Source organism: Notamacropus eugenii, chromosome 4, assembly GCF_028372415.1.
Source record: "Notamacropus eugenii isolate mMacEug1 chromosome 4, mMacEug1.pri_v2, whole genome shotgun sequence".
In the NCBI taxonomy this organism is placed as follows: Eukaryota; Metazoa; Chordata; class Mammalia; order Diprotodontia; family Macropodidae; genus Notamacropus; species Notamacropus eugenii.
Window position 1 is genome coordinate 277,162,373 of NC_092875.1, and position 11,821 is coordinate 277,174,193.

Below are 11,821 nucleotides of genomic sequence, written 5' to 3' on the forward strand. Positions count from 1 at the left end.
AACCCTGTGAGAGAGCAGAGGAAAGCAGGAAGGAGCAGTCAGAGAGCCAGGGACTTTGCCAATATGCTTTTCTCCCTCAGAATGCATAAAGCATTTGCTCTGAACGAAAGTACTGAGTCTCTTAAGTGATTCTTTTTTAGAACTTTAGTAGTTCTTGAAAAAAATTAGTGCTAAAGGTAGTTACTACTTCAAAAGACAAGGGGGAAGTCATTAAGTGTCTACTGTGTGCTAGGCATTGTGCTAAATACTTTACAGATATTTCATTTGATCCACAACAACCCTGGGAGGCAGATGCTGTTCCCATTTTACAGCTGAGAAAACAGGCAGACACCAGTCAGGTGACTTGGGCAGGGTCACAGCTACTAAGTTGTCTATGACTGGATTTTAATTTAGCTATTCCTGACTCCAGGCCCAGCATCTACTGTGTCAACTAGCTGCCTCTGTTCTTACAGTGGTGTCCTTTTTAAACGTCTCTGTTAGAGCCAGCATCCTTAGTGAAACCGTCCAAAGTAGCTGTTAAGTTGAACACATTTAGAATATTAAAAGTTGATTGTTCATTTTAGTATTATATTTTTAGATGATATTTATTAGGCAATGCCACTGTAGCCCAGAAATTTGTCTCGATTAAATATATACTAATTTTTCCCCTGAAAATGTTTTCACAGACCATTTGAACGAACTATTACCATGCATAAGGATAGTACAGGACATGTTGGATTCATTTTTAAAAATGGAAAGATAACCTCTATAGTGAAAGACAGTTCTGCCGCAAGAAATGGTCTTCTTACTGAGCACAGCATTTGTGAAATCAATGGTCAGAATGTAATTGGCCTGAAGGTAATGTGATATGTGCCTTTTCTTTACTAGTTTTTATTTTATATATTTTACATTTTATTACTTCTGAATGAATAGCTTTAATGCTGGTAAAATTTTGTAGTTTAGATACCATACATTTTTTGGTTTTATCAGAAACCCTGTATCAGGCAATTAATTGGTTTTATAATTTTTACTCTTCATGTTATATAGGAAATTTATATAAGCAATGATTGTTAACTTTGATTAACTTTGTTAACAATGATTGTTAACAGTGATAGTTAACTTTGAAAAGCTAAGTTTAAATTTAGAAACTTGAGAGTTTCTAGTCTTTGGTGTATGTTAAAATGTGAATGTCTTAGAAGAGGGGCTTTGGTAATAATCATCTTAATAGCTTTGTCAAATGCAACCAAATTGTGATCTTGTTGTTTTTAAAAAAATTAACTATCAACCAACTGTGTGATTCTGTATAAATCATTCTACTAAGAATAAAATGTAAAGGATCAGATACCATATTATCAAAATTAATTCACTTTAACAAACATTTCTAAGCATATATACATCTAAGACCCTCTGCCGGGTTCAGAGAATAGTGATGAAAATTGACATTGGAGCCTCACATTTTTAAAGGATATGTCATTCCCATGAAGAGAAGGAAGAGAACTTTGTAGCCAATTGTGATTTCAATTCAATTGAGCCTCAATTCAATTTATTTCCTTTTGTATTACTTTAATAGGACTCTCAAGTTGCAGACATACTTTCAACATCTGGGACTGTAGTTACCATTACAATCATGCCTGCTTTCATCTTTGAACACATAATCAAAAGGCAAGTAACATATTCTTCAACTTAAATGTTTTTTATAGTTCTTATAAATTAATTCAAGCAATATGTTGTAATTTCATGCATTTTAAGGGTCAGAATTGATCCTAGCTACAGTAGCTGTTAATCAGATCTTCCCTTATTCTCTTTAAGAAATCAGTTAAGGTGGGGTTATCTGGATAAGAATTATTTGTTTTTGTTGCCTTCCTTTTCCCTCTTATTTGATCATTCTCTTCATCCCAATCCCCCATTAGATATAGCTAGGCTGTGGCCATATTATATATGCTCTTGAAGAGCTAAGCAATTAAAAGCTAAATTTGGTTTGAAGTTTGGCTTGGAGAGAACAGAAATGCTGACTGCCTTGTGGACAGCCATGGAGAAAAAACGGTGAGCAAAGGAAGGTGTTAAAAGGAAGCGTTGCTTATTTCCACGGCTCCTGGGCAGTGTGAAATTTGCTCGTGCATCCTGGACTTGGTTGGTGATAAGGGACGTTGGCTCTGATGTAAGGAGTAGACCCTTCACTTGTAACTTTGAGGATACATGAAATGCTAGGAGAGCTGAACTAACTCTCCTCAAGAAATTGTGTGTAGTGCCATGGGAAAGGGGGTGGGGGGATGGTCAGGAGTGAGGAGAAAGAAAGGGGAAATTCTGTGAGATCAGAGCCCATTCAGCATCCAAAAATAGCTTCAAAGTATTGGTTGCCCTGTTTTTTCCCGACAGTTCTGTCTTTGTGACTTCTAACTCTTAATTTGGGGATCACTTTATTTTTAAAAAGTGATGTTATGTTAGGAATATTAAAAACTGCTTTTGAAGACAAGTTCTATAAATAAAGTACTTTAGTAAGTTTTACTAACTGCTGTACTGACTATTGATAGTTAATTGCCAAGATTGGAACTGTTTTTTTCCCCCTTTTATAACAACTATGTACAAACAACAAACAAATTAGGTCTTGTGGAAGGATTTGTTTTTAGGACTGTGTTGAGTAGGGTCACATATAGAATTTCTTGAAATTGCAAAGAAAAATAGTACTCAGGAGCAGGCAAGGCAGCCAGATGGCTCAGTGGATTATTGAGTGCTGGGTCTGGAATTAGTTCAAATGGGACCTCAGACACTGACGAGCTGTGTTACCCTGGGCTAGTCATTTAACATGTGATTGGATATGACAGACAAATGCAAATTTCTTAACAAATTGTTTATTAACTCTTTTCCACTGTAGGAAAGTTTGAGGCTTTCATTTCTTAACTTCCACAGTAAAAAGTTAGTCTTTACCTTGTGACTTAGCAGGCATTAGGAATTAAATTACAAGTCTTTGGGTGCTTTGAAATGTATATATAATATATATCACTCTTACAGGATGGCATCAAGTGTTATGAAAAATCTAATGGATCATGCTATCCCAGAAGTTTAAAATTCAAGCAAGTGTATCTTTCACATAATGAAAACTCCGCTGAACTTGGGCAGTTTACTCAGCATCTTCTGTATTAGACACATAAACCTTACTGGGAGCCAAGAAGCATATGCTGCATGAGAGCCTTTGAATCGTATTATGGCTGGGAATATTACTGTTTGACACAGTTTTGTGTTCAAACTGTAAATTGTATTTGTAGCCTTATACTGGTTTTACAGATGTGAACCTTTCAAGAGTTTTGACTTTCATGGCATCAAGTTTCCAGTCGTTAAACTACTCTTTCTATAAGCCATTATGGTTAAGATAACTAATACAGATTTTTTAAAATGTTATAATCAGGTACCTGTATTTTAGATATTCTAGAAAGTAAGATTGTTCCTTCTACTTTTCCTCTGGTGTAGTATTTTTAATGCTTTGCTATTGTACTGCTAGAATAACTTTTCTGCTAGTTCCAATTTTGTTTACAAAAATCCAATTATGCAATCTTGGTTTCATTCCACATGAGCATTATGAATGGCAAAATGTAGAGTTGCACAAAATTGTGATATTATCTTTAATGATGTATAACTAATGCTTCAATTGTCGCCTTAACCATGTTAAAGGAAAGTTCTGAAATAAAAATCAAATAAAATGATTAACTCTTAACATGCCTCATTTACTACTGTCTTAAAATTCATTACATATCTGTGTAGTAATCCTTATGTCATTTCAGTTTAGTTGTGAAACAGTATATATTGGGCTATGTCTTAGGTGAATTAGTTTCTCCCTTTTATATACTTTTGCATTTGATGATAGTATTGCAGTGTAGTTCATCTTGGGTGACAAATTTCAGCTATAGAGAGCAATCCCAAATATTTTCAAATTTTACTGTTTTTACTAAGTGAACTGATTTTTATACATTCTGATACAAACATTTCTTTTGTGGCAATGAGTTATTAAGAGAATCAATACTTTTCAGTAGCTTGGCTTCTGGAAATCATTTACTTTCACTTTAACCTTTGAAGTAGTGAACAAAAAGTTCAGAATATTTGAGGGTAGGGAAAAGAACTTCATTCATGTTTTCATATTGTGTCCTCAGAATTACACACTGAAGCCACTTCTGAAGCCTAATCACCAAGGAAACTTTATTAGGAAAGTGTTGAGTTGTTCTTCCCACCCTTAATAAATGACTTCTGAATTTAAGACAAGAATTTAGTTTGAATATAGCTTCTGAACTTACAAAGAATATTTTCCAGCATTTCCTTGCTCCCATTAAAAAAAGTTAGAATCTGTGTACTTTTAACCTTCTAGTAGAAAACTTTTACATTATCTATTGAAGCAGCATGATGCTTTATAGTTTTTTATTAAAAAAACACTGGACTTGGAAGCAGCATTCAGGCCTAAGTGTCTTAACTCCTATTGCTACCTGTGGGAAGAGGAAAGGCAAAAACCTCTCTGAGCTTATTTCCTCATCTGCACTGGAGACAGTATTTGTACTGACTGTCTCAAAAGGCTTTTAGGAGCAAAGTGCTTTACAAACTTTAAACAAATGTTCAGTTTAAGATGGAGACTTAATATTGCCTATGGAAAACTTTCTAATGGAAAAATCATTTTAATTGACTTGAACATGTGTACAGGTAATCAAATAGACCTAAGATTGCTTCTGTCAGTTCTCTAGTAATGAACCACAATCTATAATAGCTTATGTTTAACACTTTAAGGTTTGCAAAGCACTTTGATCCTGAAAATGACCCTAATCCATTTTACAGAAAAGAAAAGTTGAAAAGTTGTGTGACTTGTCCAGAGTCAAAAAGCGTACCTGAGGTTGAGGAATCCAGATCTGTATCTACTATAACATACAAAGTGCAAAAGTTGTTAAGAGACCAAAATTAAGAAAATTAGAAATTTCAGTAACAAAGCTAACAATCTTAAGGGTTGTTTTCCTTTTGAAGGTCCAAAAAAAATTATGAGATGACTAAGACTGTCAGAGTTACAGGACAATACTTAAGTGAGAATCAGGGACTTCACTTTGGACTAAACATTCTCCGTTCTTTCAGCCAAGCATGACACCTTGCAAAGATACAAAAAACCTTAACCATCCTACCTTCCAGATGTACACCAGCTCTTCAATATCTTTCTTAAAATATGCCCTAAAAGTTAATATTCCGGATGTGGTCTGAGTAGAGTAGCATTCAGAGGGTCTATTAAATTCCCTTGGTCAACCTACCAAGTTTTATGGGATACTGCAAAAGAGTACTTAGGGGAAGTTTTATATCTTTGAATGCCCGCATGAATAAAATAGAGAAAGAGGAGATCAATGAAGTGGGCATGCAGCTGAAAAAGCTCAAAAAAGAACAAACTGAAAATCCTGAAGAATGGGAGCCAAGATGGCGGGAGCAGAAAGACATGCATATGCTTAGCTCTTACCCCACAGCCCATACAATACCTGTAAAGAAGAACTCTCCACAAATTCTAGAGCAACAGAAGCCACAGAACAATGGAGTGGAGATTTCTGTCCCAGAGAGACCTGAAAGACTAGGGAAAGGTTTGTTGCGCACCAGACATGGAGCAGAGCCCAGCCCTGCCTTGGTCATGCAGCACCAAGAGGAGCAGATCTGAGCAAGCTTCAGGGACAGAATCTCCAGCTGCACCACAGATCCCTCAACCAAAGGTCAGTGAGAGGGGAGAACCTGGAAGTGGCAATGAGGGGAAGGAGTCTTTGAATCTTCCTCACCTTGAACAGTGAGTGAGGGAAAATGAGTGAAAGAGTAGCCAGTGCTGAAAATAGTGGCCTAGGAGGTTGTGTCATCAGGAGGGAGTCAGATCTGTGTGGTGGTCCGGCCCCCACCTGAGCAGCTGATCTTAATCTCACACTGAATAGCAGCCCTGCCCCAGCCTAAAGCTCCTGAGGCTTGGGAGCAGCTCATCTGAATCTCAGCCCCCAAGTGCTGGCTTGGCGGAACTGGAGGCGAGGTGGTTGTGGAGAGGAAACTCAGAAGTCAAGTAACTGGCTGGGAAAATGCCCAAAAAAGGGAGAAAAAATAAGCCCACAGAAGGTTACTTTCTTGGGGAACAGGTGTCTCCCCCATCCTTTGGGATGAGGAAGAACAAGGCATACTGTCAGAGAAAGTCAAGGCCTCTGCCTTCAAAGGGAACTTAAATTGGGCTCAGGCAATAGAAGACCTTAAAAAACAAGTTAGCAGCTTACTAAAGGAGAACCAAAAAAATGCTGAGGAAAATAACAGCTTTAAAAAGAGGCTAACTCAATTGGAAAAAGAGGTCCAAAAAGCCAACAAGGAGAAGGAGGTTTTAAAAAGCAGTTTTAAAAAATAGCCAAATGGAGGAGAAGGCTCAAAAGCTCACTGAACAAAATAATTCATTGAAAGAGAGAATTGAGTTCAGGGAAACAAATGACTTTGAGTTAAACCAAGCAGTTAGTAAACAGAACCAAAAATTTGAAAAAATAGAAGATAATGTGAAACAACTCATTGGAAAAACAACTGACCTGGAAAATAGATCCAGGAGAAATAATTTAAAAATTATAGGACTACCTGAGAGCCGTGATCAAAAAAAGAGCCTAGATGTTATCTTCCATGAAATTATCAAGGAAAACTGCTCTGATGTTCTAGAATCAGAGGGCAAAATAAATATTGAAAGAATTCACCCATCACCTCCTGAAAAATACCCGAACAGAGAAACTCCTAGGAATATTGTGGCCAAATTTCAGAGTTCCCAGATCAAGGAGAAAATACTGCAAGCAGCTAGAAAGAAACAATTTGAGTACTGTGGAAATACAATCAGGATAACACAGGATCTGGCAGCTTCACATTAAGGGACTGAAGGGCTTGGAATGAGATATTTCAGAAGTCAGAGGAACTGGGATTGAAATCAAGAATCACCTATCCAGCAAATCTGAGTATAATACTTCAAGGGAAAAAATGGTCATTCAATGATATATATATATGACTTTCAATCATTCATGTTGAGGAAAAGACGAGATCTATATAGAAAAATTTGACTTCCCAAGACAAAAATCAAAAGAAGCAGGTAAAGAAAAACAGGAAAGAAAAATCATAAAAGACTCTCTAAAGCTGAACTGTTTACGTTACTACATGGAAAGAAAATATTTTTTAACTCTTGAATCTTTTCTCAGTATTTGAGTAGATGGAGAGATTGTACATACACACACACATAGATAGAGAGTACAGGGTGTGTTGTATCGGAAGAGATGATATCCACACAAAAAATTAAAATAAAATAAAAAATTAAGGGGTGAAGGAGGAAAATTCTGGGAAGAGAAAGGGAGAAATGGAACAGGGCAGGCTATAACTCATAAAAGAGACAAGAAAATTCTTGTTCAGCAGAGGAGGTAAGGGAGAAGGGGAGAGGGGGGAAAAATAAAGCTACTCTCTCCACATGTGGTTGAAGGAGGGAATAACATGCTCACTACATTTGATATGAAAATTTATAACACAGGACAGGAAATTAGGAGAGGAGGCGACAAGTGGGGTGAGGGGATTGTTAGAAGGGAGGGCAAATGGGAGAAGGGAGTCACTAGAAATAAAACACTTTTGAGAAGGGACAAGGTCAATTGTAGGGGGAAAAATAAGGGGGAATAGAGTAAGACAGAGGGCAATATAATTAGTACTACACAACATGATTATTATGGAAGTCTTTTGCAAAAGAACACATATTTAGTATGTATTGAATTGCTTCCCTTCTCAGTGGGGCTGGGGAGGGAGAGGGGGAGGGAGAGAAGTTGGAATTCAAAGTATTAGAAACGAATGTTGAGAATTTTTATTGCATATAATCAGGAAATAAGAACTACAGGGAATGGGGTACAGAAATTTATCTTGCCCTACAAGAAAAGAGAGAAAATGGGGATAAGGAAAGGGTGGGGTGTGATAGAAGGGAGGATACATTGAGGGAAGGGGTAATCAGAATGCAAGGTATTAGGAAGCGGGGGCGGGGAGGGAAGTAGATGGGGAGAAAAATTGGGCATGTTACAAAGTGAGGTAAAAGCAATTAGTATTAAAACAATTGACTGAATTACTGAGAATAAATCAATGACATCTTTAGTTTGGGGAAAAGAATTTCAGTCTAAATTTCCTAGAGGAAGGTAGCCTTGGGTAAAATTTGGCATTGATGGAAAAGTTAAGGTTTTAATGACAAATTTCATTTTATGATAGCTATTTAATCAGGAACTAGAACATGTATAGAAAGGCATGTAAGCCACTTAAGACTTGCCTCAAAAGATGTTCCTTAGCCAAAGTGAAAATTATAATCATATTTGAAACCTGGTTATTGGAACTTGCCATTTTTTAGATGCTATGGGACTATTAAGTGACTGTTCTTCCTAGTCTAACTCCAGGTATGGGTAGCAAGAAAGGTGATCTGAGCCTCCAAGCCATGATGTCAGTAAGCTGGTGAGATGCTGGTATGAACTGCAAAAGGTGATCTCATGGGAAGGGTGGGAGAGCAGCTGTTCAGCCTGGGCTGAGGTAGGATTCTTTTGACTCAGTTTCCCCACAGACACCTGGCAGACCTTAAGCCTAACTGAATGCAAGTGGATAATCTAATCCTGCCTGGAACTGACATGAAATTGGGGAGATACTGTATCCCTGCAATGTCCCTACTCTTGGTGGCAACTTCCTATAGTCAAAAGGTTTGCAAGCGTAATAACAGAACTATTCAATTATAAATTATTGGAAGGGGAACATCCACGGTTTAAGCTATTAGGCATAGGACTTTAGACCAACAACAATAAGTTAGGGTACTTTAATTCTCAGCAATACTGTGGAGACAATTAGGTCAAGAGCTTGTGGTTAGCAACTTAAATATTATTTGTGTCTTAGTTGGTTAATGTTTAAAAAAAAATTATTTTGTGGTCCATATTGTAAGTGCTTTAAAAAGAAGTATCACCTGACCCAAAGTTTGAATTGTTTTATCTATTATAAACTGTTAAAAAATGAAAAATTAAAATTAAAAAAAATTCCTGTTTAATAAAATTCCCCATCATCTGAAAAATAGAAAAAAAAAAAAGAAAATCCCCAAGTAAATACCAAATTAGAAATTCTGAAAACCAAAGGAGAGATTAATAAAATTGAAATTAAGAAAACTATTGAACTAATAAATAAAACTTAAGAGTTGGTTTTATGAAAAAACCAATAAAATAGATAAACCTTTGGTCAATTTGATTTAAAAAAAGAAAACCAAATTACCAATATCAAAAATGAAAACGAAGTAACCTCAAATGATGAGGAAATTAAAACAATAATTAGAAATCATCCAACTGTATGCCCATAAATTCAACAATCTAAATGAGATGCTTGATTATTTTTAAAAAATATAAATTGCCCAGGTTAACAGAAGAGGAAGTTGAATACTTAAATAACCCCATCTCAGAAAAAGAATTTGAAATTTTGCCATCAATGAACTCACTAGGAAAAAATTTCCAGAGCCAGATGGATTTACAAGTGAATTCTATCAAACATTTAAAGAACAGTTAATTGGGGGAAGAAGGAGTCCTGCCAAATGCTTTTTATGATAAAATATGGTTCTGATACCTAAACCAGAAAGAGACAAAATAGAGAAAGAAAATTATAGACTAATTTCTCTAATAAATATAGATGCAAAAATTTTAAATAAGACATTAGCAAAAATGATACAGCAACTTATCACAAGAATAATACATTCTGATGATCAAGCAGGATTTATACCAGGAATGCAGGGCTGGTTCAAGATTAGGAAAATTATTAGCATTATTTATCATATCAACAACAAAACTAACAGAAACCACATAATTCTCTCCATAGATGCAGATAAAGCTTTTGACAAAATACAAAACCCATTCCTATTGAAAACACTGTGGAGCATAGGAACAAATGGAACTGTCCGTAAAATAATAAGCAGTATCTACCTAAAACCGTCAGCAAGCACTGTTTGCAATGGGGATAAGCTAGATGTATTTCCAATAAGATCAGGGGTAAAACAAGGATGTCCATTATGACCACGGTTATTCAATATGGTACTAGAAATGTTAGCTGTAGCAATAAGAAAAAGAAATTGAAGGAATTAGAATAGGCAAAGAAGAAACTATGTTATCACTCTGCAGATATGATGATGATATATTTAGAGAATCCCAGTGAATCAAGTAAAAAACTACCTGAAATAATAAACAACTATGGCAAAGTTGCAGGTTACAAAATAAACCCACACAAATCATCTGCACTTCTATATATTACTAACAAAGCTCAACAGCAAGAGATAGAAACAGAAATCGCATTTAAAGCTAGGGTAGACATTCTAAAATATCTGGGAGTCTACCTGCCAAAACAAATCCAGGGACTATATGAACACAATTACAAAACACTTTTCGCATAAATAAAGTCAGATCTAAGTGAAAAAACATCAGTTCCTCTTGGGTATGCTAAGTCAATATAATAAAAATGACAATTCTACCTCAATTAATTTACTTATTCAGTGCCATACCAATCAAACTACCAGATAATTATTTTTTAGAGCTGGAAAAAATAATATCAAAATTCATCTGGAAGAAGAAGAGGTCCAGAATATCAAAGGAACTAATGAAAAGAAATGCTAGGGAAGGTGGCTTAGCCCTACTAGATCTTAAATAGTATTATAAAGCAGCAATTATCAAAACCACTTGGTAGTGGCTAAGAAACAGACGGGTAGACCAGTGGAATAGGTTAGGTACTCAAGACACAGTAGTCAATGAATATAGCAATCTACTATCTGATAAACCCAGGGACCCCAGCTTCTGGGATAAGAACTCACTAATGCCTGACACTGTGCACAAGAATAAAGTCCAAATGGGTACATGATCAAGGTATAAAGATTGATACTATAAACAAATTAGGGGAGCAAGGAATAGCGTATTTGTCAGATTTATGGAGAATGGAGAAATTTTTGACTAAACAAGAGACAGAAAATATTATGAAGTGCAAAATGGATAATTTTGATTACATTAAATTGAAAAGTTTTTGCACAAACAAACCCAAGGCAACCAAGATTAGGAGGGAACCAGAAAACTGGGAAAGAATTTTTGCAACTAGTGTCTCTGATAAAGGACTCATTTCCAAAATATATAGAACTGAGTCAAATGTACAAGGATACAAGTCATTCCTCAATTAATAAATGGTCAAAGGATATGAATAGGCAATTTTCAGAGGAAGAAATTAAAGCTATCTATAGTCATATGAAAAAATGCTCTAAATCCCTATTGATCAGAGAGATGCAAATCAAAACAACTCTGAGGTACCATATCACACCTACAAGATTGGCTAACATGACAAAACAGGAAGATGATAAATATTAGAGAAGATGTGGGAGAGTTGGAACACTAATTCATTGTTGGTGGAGCTGTGAGCTGATCCAACCATTCTGGAGGGCAATTTGCTTACAAAGGGCTTACAAAAATGTGCATACCCTTTAACCCAGCAATATCACTTCCAGGACTGTATCCCCAAGAGATCATAAAATGGGAAAAGGTCCCACATATACAAAAATATTTATAGCAGCTCTCTTTGTGGTGGCCCAAAACTGGAAATCAAGGGGATGCCCATCAACTGGGGAATGGCTAAACAAGTTGTGGTATATGAATGTAATGGAATACTGTTGTGCTATGAGAAATGATGAATAGCAAGACTTCAGAGAGTCCTGGAAAGACTTATATGAACTGATGCTGAGTAAAAGGAGCAGAACCAGGAGAACTTTGTACACAGCAACAACCACAGTGTGTGAGGAATTTTTCTGGTAGACTTAGTCCTTCATAGTAAT

At 36.0% G+C, this 11,821-nt stretch overlaps 1 protein-coding gene across 4 annotated transcripts in view; it reads left to right on the top strand.

Moving 5' to 3' along the window:
* SDCBP (syndecan binding protein) overlaps nt 1-3,688 on the top strand; it is a 30,726-nt gene extending 27,038 nt beyond the window's left edge. For all 4 annotated transcript variants that reach the window (XM_072604649.1, XM_072604651.1, XM_072604652.1 and 1 more), the window contains 3 exons: nt 666-837; nt 1,550-1,641; nt 2,989-3,688. In XM_072604649.1, coding sequence (XP_072460750.1) covers nt 666-837; nt 1,550-1,641; nt 2,989-3,043 — 319 coding nt within the window. In that variant the 3' untranslated portion in view covers nt 3,044-3,688. The remainder of the gene's footprint in view (nt 1-665; nt 838-1,549; nt 1,642-2,988) is intronic.
* Nucleotides 3,689-11,821: the final 8,133 nt, after the last annotated feature.